This window comes from Oculina patagonica, chromosome 13 (genome assembly GCF_052425735.1).
Source record: "Oculina patagonica isolate OP01 chromosome 13, crgOcupat, whole genome shotgun sequence".
In the NCBI taxonomy this organism is placed as follows: domain Eukaryota; kingdom Metazoa; phylum Cnidaria; class Anthozoa; order Scleractinia; family Oculinidae; genus Oculina; species Oculina patagonica.
The window spans coordinates 21,788,050-21,807,489 of record NC_135770.1 but is presented as its reverse complement, the minus strand read 5'-3'; the positions used below and the strand labels follow the sequence as shown (position 1 = coordinate 21,807,489).

At 40.5% G+C, this 19,440-nt stretch overlaps 2 protein-coding genes across 4 annotated transcripts; both read right to left on the bottom strand.

The window, feature by feature from the left end:
* Positions 1 to 3,998: 3,998 nt before the first annotated feature.
* LOC144635411 (uncharacterized) lies at positions 3,999 to 11,032 on the bottom strand. Of its 2 annotated transcripts, none has more exons than XM_078494520.1 (5): positions 10,894 to 11,032; positions 8,780 to 9,040; positions 7,870 to 8,157; positions 5,163 to 5,331; positions 3,999 to 4,501 (listed from the first exon to the last, which is right to left on the bottom strand). In XM_078494520.1, the coding sequence occupies exons 2-5, from the start codon at positions 9,031 to 9,033 to the stop codon at positions 4,259 to 4,261; spliced, it is 954 nt and encodes a 317-aa protein (XP_078350646.1). In that variant the 5' UTR covers positions 9,034 to 9,040; positions 10,894 to 11,032; the 3' UTR covers positions 3,999 to 4,258. The 2 variants fall into 2 exon arrangements, with proteins under 2 accessions (XP_078350646.1, XP_078350647.1); XM_078494521.1 differs by having other exon boundaries at positions 8,780 to 9,050; positions 10,894 to 11,016.
* A 909-nt stretch (positions 11,033 to 11,941) lies between these two features.
* On the bottom strand, positions 11,942 to 18,549 carry LOC144636516 (uncharacterized). Of its 2 annotated transcripts, XM_078495743.1 has the most exons (6): positions 18,469 to 18,549; positions 16,850 to 16,909; positions 15,072 to 15,209; positions 14,491 to 14,659; positions 12,711 to 12,952; positions 11,942 to 12,126 (listed from the first exon to the last, which is right to left on the bottom strand). In XM_078495743.1, coding segments are annotated over exons 2-6 (588 nt in total). In that variant the 5' UTR covers positions 16,888 to 16,909; positions 18,469 to 18,549; the 3' UTR covers positions 11,942 to 12,125. The 2 variants fall into 2 exon arrangements, with proteins under 2 accessions (XP_078351869.1, XP_078351868.1); XM_078495742.1 differs by having other exon boundaries at positions 11,942 to 12,952.
* Between the last annotated feature and the right edge of the window lie 891 nt (positions 18,550 to 19,440).

Here is a 19,440-nt window from a genome sequence, read left to right as displayed (position 1 = left end):
TTGTTGTTGCTATGTTACAAGGAACAAATAACTTTAATGACAAATGTAATGTGGACAGTTTCTTCTTAACGCTCATTGAGTACAGAAGAAGTGTTGTTTGAGTGGTGGTTATTACCGACCACAAGTGTAACGCCGGAAACTGTCCAAGAATTTCTGCCGTGCTCTTTTATGATAATCGTTCTGTTAGTTGATTTTTATTGAGACATATCCACGATACTTATGTAAGTTAATACACTTAAGTTAAGACAATCGTAACTATGAATTGTGGACGTTACTGTAAGTTTGAGTAAGTTAATAGTTGTAAGCTTGGCAGAATAATGTTAATAAAAAGCTTGTAACCACTTAAAAGGGAGATCGGTTTTGTGTAACTCTTTGTCACAGGTGAGCACATCTAACTCCCCGCCCGACTTTCAACAAGAACGAAGACATCGCCGGAGCTTCCCCTAATCAGCCGCAATGGGAGAACAGCACCTTGCTAGAGGGCAAGCTACGCCCTGGGACATCCAAAACAAAGAGACTTCAACTAGTCATGCTTGGCTTTTCTTTGTTTCGGATGCTCCAGAGTGTAGCTTGCCCTCCAGCAAGGTGGGTTTTTTTACCATGAGACCGTTAGCTGCAGAAGGGTTCATTCTCAGTCATCCCAGAACATGGAAAACATCCTTGACCAAAGCCTAATCTGGGGCATTCCTTACGGTGTTTTTGTTTTTACTGCCCTTTCCCCACCTCCCCCCCCCCCCCCCCCCCAATTAAGTTTTTTTTTTGTAAGTGAGAAGGTGCCGCTTCTGCAAGTGTCGTGCTTTCTTGCAATAGCAATGCGCGTCGAACTTTCGTGGATTTTCTGTCGTGCGGAATAAAACACAACTTTAATATTATTGGGAAACCTGCTCTTAACTGAGTAGAAATAATTCAATCTCGAAAGGAAAAAGTTTTTAAGAACCATTGCAATCTTCAAAGTTATTATTTAAACCAAGCCACAAGAATTTTAACAAAATTCAAGAAAATCAGAACGCTATGCAAACTCTATGTACCATAAAATCTTGATTAAGTTCGGTGGAAGGGAAGGGGGGCTTATTCTATATCATAGATTAGTTAAATACATTTAAAAGAAATAAAGTGATTTTTTTAACATTAAGTAACACATGTTCTCAAAAGACTTAAGGGGTACTAAAAAGTTAAAACAATGGTTTCCTTGTTAAAAGAGAGGGACTTAATACAGCTTACATTATGATATGCAAGGTGCATCACAAAGAATCCGAAAGTATTTTAGACGGTCGGATTTTCTTGAACTCTGTTGCAAAATTCTTATGGCGCATAAATTTCAAACTTTTTTAAAGGATTGCTACAAGACCAACAGGATCTCACAAAGAGTTTATTGCAGCTCAGTGCAAAACAACACTCACACGGTATTTCTATAAAAAAAGCCAACACCGAAATTAAAACTAAACAATAAAGTAAAATGAATTTATTAGCTCTACATGCAGTTTTCGCTTTTCGGTTTGCTGTCCGTAGTATCGTTCGTACGCTTTACTTAACAATTGAAAACACGCGTCATGCTTACACATAGCGAGTGAATTGAAGGCCAACTCATACAGTTGATTCGTCATGCAAAATAAATTCAAGCAACTAGAACTATCGATTTTCTTAGCCTCCTCCACTGGCAACTCCGCTACTGAGGGAAGACTAGGAACGAACGGAATGGAGGTCAACGAGAAAGACTAGGAACGAAAGGCGCGCAACTCGGTTTCGTTCCTAGTCCATTCTCGTCCCCATAGCCCTTTTCGTTTCTCTTAGCCGGCAGGGCCTAGGCACGAGGAAACAAAGGGCTCTGGGGACAGAGAATTACCGAAAAATCGAATTTTTTTGATTGGCTGTTTGAAAACAAAAAATCTTAAACGGAAGTCAAAATGTCGGCTGACGGCGCGAAAAATGAACAGATGAAGACATGGAGGATATGGAAGACGATCCCCACAAACAGCGTCCAATTTTGACAACACTTGTCCTGTGAAAAACGGTTTACTAGAAACCATCCAGTTAAATTTTTGGCGAGAAAAGTAACAAAGAGCCAGAATTGCTAAAGGTGCTCGAGTTTTTAATGGGTCGTCTGACGATGGCTTTCCGAAAATAACTGTCCAGCCGTGCTTTCGAAAGGAAGACAGATGAATCGTTCTCTTCTTTGGCGTCACTTTCTAAACAGGAATTCGATAACAACTGGTATGAAGAATGTGTGCCTCGCAACATGGGACTCCCTTCTTCAAGCCAGCAGACAAAAGAGTGCTATCTCAGTGAACCGCGAAGGTGGTGATAGTGTGCGGATGTGTCTTTTCGCCAAGGGAGGTCAGTCACAAGTCACAAGTGCCTCCAGTGTGCTTTGGTTACGCAGTTTTGATGTATCAGAGAAATTCCAAGCTGGGTATGCTTCGAGTTGCTATCAATTTTGCTTGGGTCCGGTGGATGTGTCGCGGGTGAGTACACTCCGCGTTTCAGTTTAATAAACTTTGCTAGCCAAATAATATTTACCAGTAGCTTACAGGTATATTTAAAAAATGGGTTTTCTTTCGAATTTGAAAAAAATGGGAGGAATCCGAGGCGAAGATGAGTTTAGCGGCCGGATGCGGACCCCCGAGGAAACAGCCTATATTTTTTCATTCACCAAAGAAAAAACGCAATATTTATTTGTTCGAAATGGTGATTTCTGGTCCTCACGGTACCTAACTAATTCCTTTTTTTTTTTTGTGGAACGTTGTACGCTATGAGAAGTTGGGGCTCTTTCCAGTTGTGAGTAGATAGTCGTGACCAAAATAAAATTCTGTGGTTAACTGTTGGCAGTAGAATAAATCTACACTAACGGGTAGGGATATAGGTAACTGAATGTATGGAGTACCTTTATTTTTTGAGGATTTTGCAGTCATTGTTGATCCTCTTGGCTTGGTCCCTTCGTGGGTGGCATGTCGTTGGCGTGGTTGGTATAGTCAGCTGTCGGGCCACTAAACCTGACTCTGCTCTCATTCGAACAAACAGTACATACCTTTGACCGGTGCCATCACATCTGTGTAAAAACTGTGGGAACCCTCGCGTCATAGGGGAGAGGAGTAGTGTGGCGCAGGTAAGTGTCCATGTAGAATCAGGCTAAGTGAGACAATAAGTTTGGTTGGGTGGTCTGGTGTCTGTGAGATGTAGGAACAACTATTAATATTTAGCAATAAAAAATACAACTAGTCATTTGTCAGTTCATGGAGTGTTTTAAGCTATCTGTCCTCAGCTTCTTTAGCTTACTTTTTTAGTGTGCTGAGGTGGGAAAAGAAAAAGTGAAAATATTAAGCATGTAGTATATAAATAGTAAAATTTTAAAATTATTCAAAATATATATTATTTCTTTTCTAAAAAAAAAAAACTAATTAACTTCCACTCTACATATGTGCGTCATCAATACGACAGCTTTCATATAACGCCTTACTTCTTCGCAATCCAACATTTTCTCATTTTCAACAACCTCTGGTGGCCATAATCTACTTTGATTGCTTGATATCGTTGATTTCAACTTCACTATAGCGCTCGGTCGAAAAGAAGGTGAATAATCATTGGCTTCACTTTGGTCTCGCATAATTTATAATTTAGTGGAGAAAAACAATATGTTTCTCCAAGCAGGAGTCAAAAACAAGGGCAATAACTGGAAAATTAACGACTTGCAAAGCCTGTCGGTAAAATAACAAGAGTGTCTTTCTTTAGAAGAACGTATTGCCTCTTCTTTCAACACGGAGGAAAAATTTTCCAAACTGAGACCACTAAGCGCCTGTGACAAAGACTCCTCGAATCGTGGTTCGACGGCCGCATGATATCGCATACAGTCTATAGACACCTCACGACTGCATACATAAAGACCGGAAGTCCTAGAATCTAGGACTGGAAAATTCTCTGTCCCCAGGCCCTTTTTTCCTCGTGCCTAGGCCCTGCCGGCTAAGAGAAACGAAAAGGGCTATGGGGACGAGAATGTTCTAGTCTTTCTCGTTCTCGTGCCCAGAGCCACGTGTCTTTCTTAGCCGGCGGAGCCTGTGCACGAGAACCAAGTGTCCCTGGGGAAACGCGAATGAGTTTTTCTAGTTCACCTCCCCTTCGCAAGTTCCTAGTCTTCTGTCAGCAACGAGTTGCCTGCGGAGGAGGCTAGATGAAATTTTTAGGGTAATAACTAGCACTTACTAAAATTAAACAATCCCCATTTCATTTATTTTACATCTGGGGTACTTGTTAGGCTGGATCTCGATTAATTCTCAGGGTTTATAAACCCTTTCACTTTTGTCATAAGCTGCTGGAACTCTGCATCTTTCCCGGTCATCTTGATGTAAAGAAGCTTGGCGAAGATCATGGACAGCTGACCTTCTGGAGGCCAGGAAATGTCGTCAAACAACAGAGGGATGATAGGTTTCTTCAAGCTATGAGCTAAGGTGGCCTCATTCTGGCAGGTTTCTGATTGGCAGTACTTTTTTGTCACGCAACACACGAAGACCTATGGTAAAATAAAGAGAAGGAGAAAGTATTGCTATGAGTGAAAACTGTACCAGATTAGAAACTTCGAACAGAAAGGCGTTACTGTGCGCGTGTCCTTTATGCAATCAGTGTGTAGTCGTTATATGGGAGGAGATGCAATGTAACTCGTAGCCAGTTCAGTGAAAACTATATGTACATAGTGCCCCGGGGAACTCAAAAAATTCTTACACGGGGAGGCTCCGCCCCGAGGTCTAAACCCTTATCCTTTTTTGACAGAAAAGGTAATGCTTTTGTTTACCTTCAGTAGGAAGATGGTACCCTTTTTACATATCTACAGACGGATACTGAATCTCTTTTCGTAAGTTTTCACTTAAATAGACCTTACCGTTGGGTAGGTCTGTTCGAGATATTCTGAATGTCAACAGCCTGAACAAGGGTTCCCTTTCGGGCGAAGCCTCCCCGTACCTCCGCCCCCTCCCGCCTTTAGGACACGGTGTACGCTGAAGCGCTAATTTTCTTAGATTTTCTTGTAAGTGAGGGAAAAATATTCATGTGCCAATTACAAAAGACTCGTTCCTCTCTGCCACTAAAAATGCTCCTTTCAGGGAAAACTTTACCAAATTCCGAACACAAAGAACGAAGAAAAACGTGGAAGGAAAAACAAAGTCATTTAATCTAACCTTGCACCCTCGAATACCGGCATCTATCTTCGCAAGCAGAGAATCACCACCTCCCATCTGCCCAATATCCATCCAACACTTAACTCCATTCTCGTCTATCTTGCTCTTCAGTCCTTTTACGGTCTCTTGTAAATCCCACTGGTAAGACAGGAAAACTGGGCAACTCGAGCTGGAATAAAGAATTTTAAAAAGAATTACGGGATGAATTTAGGTGACCTTAATATTTCCGCACTTCTGCTCTAACGATTTTGCTAAAACGTGGTTAGTGTATGTGTTAAGTCAACATAAGCTGATTCCATAAATTTAACAAAAAAAAAATATTAGCAAAATGGTTTCACTGGGTGCGATTTCGTAAAAAAAAGTGTGGTTCACTTAAGCTCTTATATCGCTAATAAATTATATTTCCCAGTTAAATCGAATTCTATCACATTACTTTAAGGTTACTATTTTAGCGACTACTAATTTTAGCAATTTTTTATGAGCAAGATTTAGCTACTATTAAATATAGCGATTTTCCAAAAATTAAATTAAAAAAAACAATTTTAATATATAGCTAAGATGGAAATAAATGTTCAGTAATAGAACAAAGTCACTTAAAATTGAACGAACATTACCGTTGTCAGAAAGAACAAAGTGAATTGCAAATGTTAGAAAGTCGTCCTCGTCAGAGAAATCAGACATATTTTCCACGATGCCGGCGATCCCAGCTCTCTCCCAACCCTTCTTAATTGTTGCCCTACCTTCTGACGTTGTTATATAGTTGAAAAGGGCCACTGTATTTAATTTTGTGTTCCTCTGGCGGACAGGGGTATTAAATTAACGCGTATTAAATTTCACCGAGACAAATTTAAGCGAGTACTAAATTTAGCGATTTTGGCCCAACTCGCAAAAATCGCTAAGGCCGAAAAAGCTATTACTCAAAGTTTAATGTGTCATAGACGAGTGCGCCCGGAATAATAACGGCGCCTTCCAAGTTCTGTTCGAACTTGTTCTACTGACCTTGTTCTCTGTGTAATATGGACTTTTAATTTTGTCGAAATGAGTCTCGAATCAAATTCTCCCGAATTTCTGGGAGAAGCCTTCCCAATGTTTGCTAAGTCAGAGTGCCGAGACCAAAGTGTCTGTGAAACACGAAACAGTCTTTTCAGAAGTTCACACCAAATTAGGGCAAGTGAAGTGTGAGGCTAACCTCATTCTTTGTCAGTTACTGAAGACCTGCTCGACATTTCCAAAGATACGGAGAACTTTCCCTTACTTTTGCTGGTTTGTTAAATATGCAAGAAAGAAGGACGTAAATTATGCTTCATATCAACAAAGCATGAAGTTGAATGCCGCGTTCCGTAACAAAGTCCACAGAAACAATAAACATTGTGTCATGTACCAGACATTTCTTACCTTTGAACACTGTTTTATTAGTCGTTGCTCAATTAGAGCTAGGCCCTAATGTCCGCACTGGAGCCGAATAATTTGCACTTTGTTATTTTTTTCATTTCTACTTTTTCTTTTCTTGGTTTTCTATTTCATTAATTTTTGGCGCAAAACACTGAGGACCACGTGAAGAGGTCATGTGATAAGGACAATGTCGTCAGAACAGACTATTGTGACTATTGTAGTTGACAGAATTTTGACTACGATAGTCCAAAATAAATGCCAATTTGCGTTTTGGGTGTCTACTTTTTTAGACAAGTAATTATGACAACTCACCAAGAAGATGCGAACCAGAGCTAACCAACACTAATTGTCACACGGATGGGAAGCAAATGTAGATCGATGAACATTACCACACAATTAACTTGATAAAGACCTTAATTTTAAAAGCACTCTAATTAAACAAGTAGGAATTTAAAAGTAAAATACTGAAACTTCTACTAACTTGCACCAATATGGTAAGCGCAATATAATACATTGAAAGCAGTGGTCACACTACACATCTACGCGGTTTGGCCAGAACTTGTTCTACAGTCCTAGCTACAGTTCTCATATGTATGCTCTGTATAAAGAGGAGATTTAAAGCAACCTTCGGGTTTGCCTTTGTAGTTAGCGGCGGGTTCGTTGAATTTCGATAAGGCCCTTAATTTTTTTTATAAAAAAAAAAAAAAAAAAAAAAAAAAAAAAAACCAACGACTGGAAATCAGCTTTAAGCCTGGCTATGCCTTATTGAAGAGTCCTTACCAGGGCGAAACGGTTTCCATGGCTGCTACCCACAGGAAGGAGAAACTCGGGATTTCAAGTGACGGAGAAGATCAAAGGGATTTTTTTTTGAGTCTGAAATTATCGATTCCGGGATTTTTTTGGTAGGAAATTTCTTTGGGGGTGCCTTGATTTAAGTAGGGATCTTTTTGGGTATTAAAAGCAATCGAAAGATTCGTGGTAGTGCCTTGGCTCTGTAGTTCTGCAAATAAATATGAGGGTCGCAAATTCAGCATGGGAATTTTTGGGGGTTAATTTTTTGGTTCAATGATGTTTTGTTGGAAGCCCTAGGGATTTTTTTGGATCTTGAATTTTGCCCTTATTCGATCATCCCTGTCACTTGAAACCCCGAGCACACAACGCCCCCCCCCCCCCCCCCCCTGGGCTGCTACTATTAGGAAAATTGGCTGTGCGCAAGATCGAGCACAAGTTCAGACCAAACCGCAGAGATGTGTAGTGTGACCATTGCTTCGAAATAATTTATTTTCAATGTAAGCAAAATTGGAACTTGATTTACTTAATCTCATCCTGATTCTGCTTGGTCGGCACCTCTCCTCTGTCCATGTGAACTTTGGGGTGACTGACTTTCTTGGCCCTGACAAGCACTTCAAAATTATCGATGCGATGTTCACGCGAACCAAAGGGAATGCACGCTCCTTTCAAATAAAACTTATCCGAAGTACCTTGTACGCCAACTTTACCCGGAACAAGTGTGCCTTTTACCTCACCTCTTGCATGATACGACGGCCCGCCATCAAAACCGCCTTGAACAGCATTTTCTGGCGGTGGATCTCCAGTTTTACACCTGGCCGGCCGGGAAGAAGAAACAGTAGTATTCATAAGAGCAAAACAAGCTTAAGGCAAACTAATGTTTGTTTGTGCTTTTTCTTGTTTTTGTATACTTAGTTTCCCATATTTTTTTTTAACTGATAACACAATACACACAATGTACATAGAGAAGACTATTACACTACGACACCAATTATAGAGTACGAACTACTGCTGAACTCTGTACTAAGTATTTCTAATTTCAGGAGATAACAAACCGTCTTGCTTATGACTAAAACAGTCTGCATGAGCAATCGATCGTGAACTCGTGATCCGCTAATAGCATGTAGTTAAGATTAGATCGATTATCTGTATTATAACGAAGCTACTGAAATAAAGGGTTTTGTAGGAAATTATTCGTTTACTCGGTACTTATAACTAAGGTCCAGGGAAAAGATTAGTTTTATTTTGGCGATATGGTTAAATCTACCACTGTTCAAAGATCTTTGCGTTCCTTGAAATGTCCGAGTATTTCTTTTCAATATAGAAGATCCCCGATGCCTATACCCGAGCTCAAGGCAAGCATGCTTTCTCCCACCTGGCGCCCCTCCCTCCTAACATATCTTCAAGTTATTGTGTTTTCGAGTTATTAAGCGCACCTCACATAGGACACCGCTGATAGGTCATCCACAGTAAGCACCTCAAAGCTGTTGATCCGGTGCTCTTCTGATCCGTATGGAATGCATGCTCCAACAAAACGCTGATTGTTCTCAGACCTCACGCCAACCTTGCCTGGGATGGTCTTTCCAGATATTACGCCTCTTGCGTGGTAAGAAGGGCCGTCATCAAATCCCGCTTTAAAAGCATTCTTTGGCGGTTCATCTCCCGTCATGCAACTCACATATGATAACATACTGGACCTTTAGTGAGCTACAAAAATAACCATTAGAATTGTTTGCGGTAGAGCCATTATACTCGGACATTATGTGAACGTTTTCTTTGCTTATTCCTTTACTTGAATTATTTTAGCTTTTTCGACGCACTAAATCGCCAAAAAATCGTAAACCTCTTTTGAAGTCGAAAACTTTTTTGAAAAGAAAGGAAAACAAAGAAATGACTTGAACAAAGCGTTGCAGTCCCAAAGGCCCTGAGCAAAGAACCGTTTATAGTATGCATAATAAATGTATGGGGCTGTCATCCGGCATTTCACCGCGGGAAAAGCCGTCAACCTTCCTACTTTCTCGACCATGGAAGGCAGAAGCCGAAATGTTTCCTTCTCGAGCAAAATCTTGGCGAACAGGCAAAATAGCGAGCGAACTCGTTTTGTGTATGAACTTTGTATTGGAATACACATAAAACATATGTCATAAAGGATTGTTGACCTGCAGTCTGCCGATTGCAATTGGGCAGAATAATACAAAGGAATATAAAGAACTTTTCTGCCCAATCAGGAAGCAGTATTCAAAGAGCTGTTTGGAACTGGCCCGGTAAGACTCCCTTTACCCGGCACGGGCACCTTTCATTCGCTCCATCTTCAGTCTATACCGACCTTTGTTTCTCGAAGTTTCGTGTTTCCCTCAAGCCATTAACTGCCCCTTGGTATCCGAGAATGATTTTAAATTTTTTTAACATTGATTTACTGGAACACTTTTAAATTTAACGATTAAGTAGGAGTTTGAACCAACGAAAAAGTTGCGTTACAAATTCACGGATTAAAAATTATACTAAGATATTCAAATCGGTTTCTACTACATTTCGCCGCGATGAATACAATGCGTTGTAATCTACCCTGCCATTGTTTTCTGTATTTTGGTTTTGTATTTCCATTATTGTATCACGGAAGAATTTAGTGCACATTGATTTGAATACTTGAGCATAATTTTGTAAACCGTTAACTTGAAACGCAAATTTTCCACCGGTTCAAACGACCCCTCTCTATCGTTTAATTTGAAAGGGTTCCAGTGAATCAATGGTAATAAAACTTTGCAAGAAAATTCTTTACAATTTGGATCATGCGTGGTGAACGTTAAATACGTTTCCAGAAAATCTTTTTAGCCGTTTTTAAGAATTGTAGAAAGGCGCTTTGTGTAAATTAATACATGCAAGTCCCAGGACTTGTGTTCTCTTCACTAAGTCTCGGGCTCGGATTTTCTAAAATCTGTCAAGTCTCGGGCTCGGATTATCAAACAAGGGTCGACTCGGAGTCTTGGCTAGTCTCGGATGTTACCCCTCGCCACCCCTGCGAGCTGGTCGTTGAGATTAATTCATCTCGGGTTCTATGTAAACACCCAGCGCTGTCTATAGAAAGAATTTTGGTGTAAACATCAAGCGCTGCCAGTAAAACGAATTTCCATTTATAACTATCTTAGTCGCTTTTTGGCTTCGTAGCTTATATGCGGATGGAACATTCTATGTATGAAGTTATAGATATGAACCGTGTAATCAGAACTTTTCGCGATTACCGAGCGATTGACATTTTACTTTATATTGAACTGAATTCCTCTTGTATCAATCACGGTCAACTTGCCAGAGAGAAAAGGAAAGAGACGTGCTTAGATCGTGTTAGAATAATCCGGCCGAACAGACTTTCAGTCCGGGCGAACAGCGTTTAGTCCGGGCAAACAGACAGTCTTGGCGAAAACGACCGGTTACCACATAGACTCTATTGTGGAGGAAGTCTTCACAACTTTTATAAAGTATGTTTCATTGTGTTTGACAACTCGTCAAAGACTTTAATATTAAGTTCAATATTTAGTTTTAGATAGTTACTTACCACGGCCTTGAAAATCTTGGTTTGGAACGAAGCTGAAGATACTAGTACGATGCTAGTAGCTCAGTTAGTATACCACTGCACTCGGTATCGAAGAACGCAGAAGACACCAGGTCGCTTTCTGGAAAGGGCCCTGGAACGAGGTTGAAGTGGAACTCGATCGTTTCGCGGACTAGACCGTTTTTAGCTACGTATGTAAATTGCACATCTCAGATCATGTGATGCTCTCCAGAGAATTGTTCCTTTGTCGATCTGACAACTATTCATTCATTTCCACGTTTTAAAATTTGTTTGAAATTGAAAGAGATAAATCTCAAGGGGAACATCGCGTGGTCTGAAATGGGAAACAAACAAACGCAGCTAAAGAGGTCTATTCTCGTAACAAGAGCGGAATATTAAATATTGAGACACGAATGCAAAAGGAAATTCAAATTGTTGTTTTGCCGAGCCCGTTCCGTCCAGAGACTATTGAATGTTTTGGTGGCGTGGAATAACAAGCGAAAAATTTGTCACGTTTGTCGTTAAGCAACCAAAAAATGGCACATAATTTCAGAATCATTATTGGAGTTATTTTAATTAGTATAACTCGCAAGCCTTATACTTTGGCTAGACTGGTCACCGTTATCACTGTTTGTTGTTTTGAAGTCCGGCAAACTTCAAAGGAGCAAACAAAATGCAAATAGCTCTTGTGTTTTGTGCACGGTCAAACTCAAAACATGCGAGCTATGAAATTTGTCAAGTTATTCACTATGCACCTTAGCAACTATTCAATAGCTACTGCGCACACTCGGTTGCCCGGCACCGCTATGCTGCATTTGTGAGTCGTGTAACAAAGGAAGTTTCTCTCCCCCCCCCCCCTGAGAAATTTAAAGTGTTCATTTATAAATGAGACAGAAAACAGCTAACTCTTCTCGCTAATTGCATGAAACATGCTTACTGGCAACAAGGCAAAAGTCAAAATAGCGTCCTATTGAACTTGTTCTGTAATCACTCTGCAGTAAAACGAGAACAAACCATTTTCACACTAAATATCATACAACGCAGACAAGAATCAGGAATAGACATCTCGTTTATTGATAGCTAGACTATAAATACACGGGAAATGTTCCAGAATACATATAATCGTACAACGGATAACGAAGACAATTGCAAGATAATAGATAACAGTTACAAAAATTACACAAACACCATTCCATACATTTTACGTGTGAGGTACTTCAAAAGCTGGATCCCGATAAGTCCAGTCCCTGAACTCTCTCTTCCACGCGCCCTTTATAGGGGTTGAACCCAGGCGCGCGAAGAGAGGTCCAGGATAACCTGCATGCGCATGCGCCAGTTTTTCCTCCAAAATTGGGGGAAAAACCATATTTGGCAGCACTTTTGAAAACGCGCGCGCACAGATGACGAGTTCAACTACGCAACCGTGTACTAAAGCAGGGTCACCGGAATAACTTTAAAAAGCCTAGCTTTGCAGTCAGTGTCTGCTAAAAGCTAACGGCCAAATCAAAAATCGCTATTCGTCAACTATTCCTGGTATTTTGTAGCTGTTTTTCGAATTGGTTTTGGATGTAATTGAGCACAGTTTTTTTTCTAGCATTTATTCGCGCGCTCGGTCGCGTAGTTGAATTCGTCATTTGAGCGAGCCAGTTTTAGCCTAGCGCGCGCGTCCCAAGCAAGTGACGCTACACTCCTCGCTTCTGATTGGTTCGTTCTGAGCATGCGCATGCAAGTTATCCTGGACTCTCTCTTCGCGCGCCTGGGTTCAACCCCTATAAAGGGCGCGTGGAAGAGAGAGTTCAGGGACTGGACTAGATCCCGATTAATTCTCAGGGTTTATAAACCCTTTCACTTTTGTCATAAGCTGCTGGAACTCTGCATCTTTCCCGGTCATCTTGATGTAAAGAAGCTTGGCAAATATCATGGACAGCTGACCTTCTGGAGGCCAGGAAATGTCGTCAAACAACAGAGGAATGATGGGTTTCTTCAAGCTATGAGCTAAGGTGGCCTCATTCTGGCAGGTTTCAGACTGGCAGTACTTTTCTGTCACGCAACAAACGAAGACCTATGACAGGACAAAAAGGAGAAAAGTCGAACAGAAAGGCGTGTCTTTTGTGCAATCACTGCGTAGTCGTTATATAGGCCGCAACGTAACTCGTAGCCAGTTCAAAAAAGTACCTGTGCATAGTATCCCGGGGGGAATTCTAAAAATTCTTCCTCTTTCGTATACCGTATTTACTCGAATTAGCGCCGCCCCCGAATAAGCGCCGCCCTCGAATAAGCGCGCATTTGGGACAAAAAAAGTTAATAAGCGCCGCAGTCCTGATGCGGCGCTAATTCAATGAATTCCGTTTTGCTAAAAACTGCACTACAAAGCAACTCTAAAATTAACTTGGACATTTCGTTTCATCAAAAGCGATGTTTTACAGTTCACAGTGATGGTTTTACTGCTCGCCCATTTGTTTTCTATCCAACATTCTTACAACACGCAGTTCTGTAAATGTTGTGAAGGCCGCGAACTTTGCTACGACAGCTAGCGGCACTTCTCTTTTCAACAAGAGACGAATTCTGACAATCAGATGCTATTTTTGATAACTGAAAAATATAAGACTCTTTGTGGTGTCCAAATTTTAAATAAGCGCCGCCCTCGAATAAGCGCCGCACTTGAGATGCGAAAAATTTAATAAACGCCGCGGCGCTTATTCGAGTAAATACGGTACCTTCAGTTTTGAAAAATAGTACCCTTTTGACGTTCCCACAGAAAGGATACTGCATCACTCTTAAGATTCATAGCCCCTTAATAATATTTAAATGAATCAGTCCGTTCGGTAGATCTGTTCGAGATCCTTTAAAGGGGCTTAATTTGTCACGGAATTTAACAGATTTTTGCACATCCATGCCAAAATTTATATTTGTTCAAAGGAAACCTAAAAATAATGGTCCATTTTTATTACCAATTGCTATATTAAAGCACTGAACTGCATGGCGAACAAGCCTGTTGGGCTGCGGATGGCTAGGATGGAAATGGATTGCAACTTTAAAAATTATGGCTAAACTTTTCAAGTTGTTCCCGCGCGTCTTGAAAAAAAAATCAATATTTATAACTAAAGTTTGATTTTTATCTGCAAATAAAGGTAATATATCTTTCTTAAGATGTCCAAAGATAATGATTTTCATGGGTTAAGTTGCCAACCACTAATTTTCAGAACATTCAAGACCAAAAATCCTCAAAATGCTCGTGACGTAGCTCCGTTAAAAGGTCCTTTTAAATACCTTAATGTACCTAAATGGTAGTTTTTTGTACCCTTTTGTATTTTTTAACTCTTGAAATGGCTACCCTTTTATAAACCTACAGCCTAATAAAGTTACTCCTTTCGGGCGAAGCCTCCCAGTATAGTCTACTATAAAGAGTATATCCTCCCCGCCCCCTAGTTTTCTGGTATTTTCTTTCATTGAGTCTTGTAAGTGACAAAACAGCATTCATGTACCAATTACAAAAGATCCTTTTCTCTCTTCAGTGCAGGGAAAACTTTACCAGATTCCAAAAACAAAGAACAATGTAGGAACGGGGTAGGAATTACAGATTAAATTATTTTATCTAACCTTGCACCCTCGAATGCCGGCATCTATCTTCGCAAGCAGTGAATCACCACCTCCCATCTGCCCAATATCCATCCAACACTTAACTCCATTCCCGTCTATCTTGCTCTTCAGTCCTTTTACGGTCTCTTGTAAATCCCACTGGTAAGACAGGAATACTGGGCATTTCGAGCTGAAATTATCAAATGGATTGAAACAATTAAAATACACAAAACAGGAAATGAAAAAAAATCTTTTAAATTTGGTAGGTGCACAGTTGAATCGATCAAAACAAATCGAAAAAGGTTCCAGCTAACGGGGGCTCGAGTTATCGAGGCCTAGGGCATTCGAGTTAGAAGGAGGTTTGAGTCATTGAGGGTTCTAGTTATTGGGAGCTTGAAATCATATCATCCCTTGCTGCAGTATATACTCCTAAATTACCACCATGCGAGTTGGCAGCGAAAGAGGACAACATACTCTGCCCTCCTCTTTGCGATCGGCATGACACTAGTCAGCGATAACAACTTGACTTAAAGTCCATCGACACATTGAAATAACACTTTCGGTAACCGCAACTTAATCATCTTACGAATTTGGGAACTTACCGTTTAGGCTTTTTGCGTTCCTTCTTTACCGCACTGCCATCATCATCACCTTGATCATCATCATCATCGTCATCGCCATCGCTATAATCATAATCATCATCATCTTCTTCGCCATCGTCGTCATCATAATCATCTCCGCTAGTGTATATAAAAACACGTTCACTTGCCATAATTTTAACCCTCGAACGTACAAGGTGCGGGGGTGTGGGAGTTGGGTAGGTGGTGGAGGATGACACCCCTTCGAGGTTTTCCCGTAATTCTGAGAAGGGGATTTACTCTGTGATGCTGAAACTTTCAGTAGCTGTTCATTCATTCGTCATTCATCATTTTGATGTCATTTACGTGTCCATTAGGTTTGACGTTGCAATGGCGACGTTAAAATTACAATCAGCTTTGGCCAAAATCGTAAAAATCGCTTCATATTGCATTCCGTTAACATTCTAGCTTAATTTTGTCTCAAAATTCCGTCCTTTTCTAACATTGTAAGAAAATTGTGAAATCCAAGATGGCGGTTCTTAAGACATTATATGACGTCACAGCCAAAAAACGTTATGTTATCTTGTATGGTAAGCTAGCGGCTTTCTACTAAGTGCAGACTTATGTCACTTCTAATAAAAAAGACGACCCCTTCCCCCCCCCCCCCTCTTTGTACGATGGTGGGGTTATGAATTTGCATGTTCGTCAGAGGGTTTAAAGAAAAAGAAGAACGACCATTATTTTAGTTGCCATTTTTATGCTAAAGAAGGTACAGATATGTTGAAAGTAATAAGTTGTTACTTGTGATTTGTGGATCAACACAGTAACACCTTTGCAGGTGGACGACTCTGGTAACACGTCATAGGATTACTAAATAGATTTAGCCAAGCCTTAACGCGGAGCTTCCCGGTTATTTACTTTGCTCTTCATTTAAATCTGTTTTTACTGATCTTAGACAGAAACAATACGACTTGAACCCTCTTTTCAATAGAAAACTATAAGCTGGTCAGGCTCACCTTTAAAAAAACGTGACCTCAATGAGCTCTACACCTGAGCCCGCGATATGGTTATTCGATAGTGGTGAGCGGATATCTTGTTTTGACAGCTGTCAATTGACCATAACATGGATGTACAATGTCAAAGATATAAGCTGACGTTAACCTTAACCTATTTCTGGAGCAGTGGCCGTCATGTTGCGCTACGTCGTCGTTCGTACGTAGAGCTCACGCGTCGCTAGCCATGATGGCCATGAAAAATCAAATGCATGGTTCTTCTATTTCTATGCATACATGATTCTCCTATTTGCATGATTATGGGGCTCCGCTCTGGGGAGTTCCGCTAAAATGTATAAAGATTTTTAAGTTATTTATCTTCCATATTTTGCCATGCATAAGCCTGTGTTCTTGTTTCATTCCACCTTTTAAGTCATTCATTTTTGGCAAACGAAAGGCAATCAGTGGTGTTACAACTGTAAAACGTTATAATAATATAACATTTTCTATGGTAGCAATGGTCACACTACACATCTCCGCAGTTTGGCCAAGAATTGTTCAACAGTTTCCAAGCTACTGCTCCGATATATTTTGCACGATGCCAGGGTAGAAAACAGCCTTTTGGATTGCCTCTGGAGTTTACAGTGGGGTCGATGATTTTCGATGAGGACCTAACGCCTGGCTTTGCCCATGCCTAGCAGTCCACGGATAAGTGGCTGGGCGTATGAGCACAACTTCTGGCCAAACTAAGAAGATGTGTTGTTTATGATCATTGCTTTTAATGATTTATTGTTAATTTATTTTTAGTACCGGTCTTGATACACGTCTTCTTCTTCTCCACTGGACATCCCGGAATATATTTCAGATCACCTGGTTCTCTAGGAGGTAGAAAAATATGGCAGGCAATATTCCGTTTTTCTTAGGTATAAGACTAACTGATTTTATGTTTTACCAGTATGAACAACAAAGCCACACAAAATGACATAGTAGAAACTAATAATCCTGTAGGGGACTCTAATATGAAAGGAACGGGGCACTCATCGTCTCGCGAGGGGTGAAAATAACGGATGTTTTTCCTCACTAAGAGTATTCAGGATAGGGCGCCAACATCATTAGCTACTGCGGTCTCGTATAGGGTTCCACGTGAAGAAATAAAAATCGTTGTCGTGCTGTATTGGCGATCAAGGTCTATCAGGCATGAAGCAAAAGGCACTTAAAATCACACAAATGCGTGTATAAATTAAATGCACGCTTGGAAATCACGAAATCTGTTTGGGAGCGAAGGGCAGTTAACTTTTTATGGACAAAAATGCAGTTAAGCTTAAACCGCGCGGTTTTAAGTTTCGCAACGCTTCTTGTTTTATGAACTGGGCTTGTCCTAGGCCCAGTTAACAAATACTCGTATCAAAAAACATTAATGAAAACTTCGTTTAACGCGATCTGTTCGCGTTGTTTTTTAGCTTCACGCTCTACGGATCAAGAAAGAAATAGGGAGTGCTCTTAGCCTACAATGCTCACACGTCAATCTCTCAGGCTAAATGGAATATTTAACAAGTGTTTTACAACAATAATGATTGCAAAATTGTTCTTGCATGAAGGCGCCTTCATGCCTTAAATAAGGTATCTATCTAGAGACTTTGCGCTAAACATCTTGAGCAGGTAACTGTTTGTCTTGGGAGCTAGAAGGGCTGAACATTATCATCAGCAGCGTTCTCTCTTGACAAGGTGTTTGGTACTCATGCGCGACATGAATTTTTTCCCTAGTAAAATACTTGAATGTTTTAGAAATACTTGAATTTTTTAACATACTTTAAAAGCTGAGTCATTTCCTGTTAATTCTGGTCTTAGCAACGTATTTGACCAACAAAAACGTATTCTGCAAGAATAGTTTTCACCTAATTTATGGACTATGAGCTTGAGATTTCTACCAGCTAATATTTGGCGAGGGGTGAATCAGTCTGCATTTCCTATAGGTTACACAAAGCTCTTCAAAAGTGCGCGGAATATTTGTGTACAGTCTTTATTTAAACGGCGTGTCTTGACTGGCGTTCAACTAAATAAATCTGAGATAGAAAAACGAAGCAACTTGGCGTAGAATTCCAAACCTTTGTCGTGCCTTGGGCGTGGGGTGTACACGGAATGAACCCTTGGCGGCGAAGCCCTGAATTAACTATATCACAGCCGATCGCGATAGAAACCGAGAGGGAATTGTTTTAGCATTACCAAGGGACTGATCCATCAAATATAAAAAATAAAACCGACCAGTTATATGCGACAGAGGAGTATAATTTGCAACACAAACGCAAAGCTTTACTGACTAAATAAACGGACTATTGTAAACGAAGTCTAATATTATATTATTATAACTTATAAAGTATGTTCAGGATTTTGATTGTGCTAAGAATGTTTAGTTCTAGACAGTTACTTACCAAAGCCTTGAAAATGTCGTTTTGGAACGAAGCTGATGATAATACTACGACGCCAATATGCCCACTGAAGCAATGCACCTGTTCAAAGAAGCGTAAGAAGGCCCCGGGAGTAATTTGGTCGAAGCGGAAGTACGTCATAACAGAAACGTCACGACATTATTTTTTTTTCGGGTTAAGATTGATTTTAGCCACGCATAGGCTCATTTACCAGCCGCTGGTCGGGGAATGAGCCCGTGTTTCTCCCCTCAACCTCGTCCCCATGGTCTTCTCGGCGACGAGTTTTCAAAATGGCGGTCTCGTCGTGACGCGCCCAGCCGCCATCTTGAAAGCAGAGTAGACCCTGGGAACAATTGTGACTAAAACAAAAAACAAAACAAAACAAAAACAGGATTATCCGCCTCGTTTTACGAAACACGAATTTTGCCCAAAAAAAATCGAGTACGATTAATCAATAGTGCCCTGTTTTACATCAATAAAGCAAAGGATAAAAATAAATAAAAAAATAAACAAAGGGATGGCTCAACGCTTAAGCGACTGGTTTTAAAGGAAGAAAAAAGGGAGGGTTTTTGTTTTTGAGGAATGCCACTCTGCCGATTTTTCTGGTCATGCAAGCGGAGGCAGAAAATTCAACAGGCCCACAACAACGCGCGCAGCTTTCTCCAGCCAACGACGACGCCTGCAACTAGTATAGGCAATCGGCAGATTCTAGGGCGCGCTCATTAATATTCGATATTCTCGTGCCAAGAGCCGCTTGTCCCTCTTCGCCGGCTGAACCTGTGTACCAGAAACAAGTGGCTCTGGTGACACACCATATGCATTTGATTGGCTAGTTTTTAACAAAAGGTCTGTACAACCAATCAAATAACCGTTTTAAAATTCCTTTGTTTATTGATTTGGAAATGGTTGATTAATTTGATCATCTAGATATGAAACTCCCTTTGTTAAAATCTAGCCAATCAAAATCATGTGTCC

Bases quoted from the DNA above. Each gene is read 5' to 3' on its own strand.
- LOC144636516 (XM_078495742.1), bottom strand. From the start codon at position 16,887: ATGTCCAGTGGAGAAGAAGAAGACGTGTATCAAGACCG. The intron at 15,210-16,849 runs GTACTAAAAATA...TATATACACTAG, and splicing joins GAAGACGTGTATCAAGACCG to CGGAGATGATTATGATGACG. The intron at 14,660-15,071 runs GTAAGTTCCCAA...TGATAATTTCAG, and splicing joins GAACGCAAAAAGCCTAAACG to CTCGAAATGCCCAGTATTCC.
- LOC144635411 (XM_078494520.1), bottom strand. From the start codon at position 9,033: ATGTTATCATATGTGAGTTGCATGACGGGAGATGAACCGCCAAAGAAT. The intron at 8,158-8,779 runs GTGCGCTTAATA...CCGGCCGGCCAG, and splicing joins TCAGCGGTGTCCTATGTGAG to GTGTAAAACTGGAGATCCAC. The intron at 5,332-7,869 runs GTAAATCAAGTT...TCTTTATTCCAG, and splicing joins CAGAATCAGGATGAGATTAA to CTCGAGTTGCCCAGTTTTCC.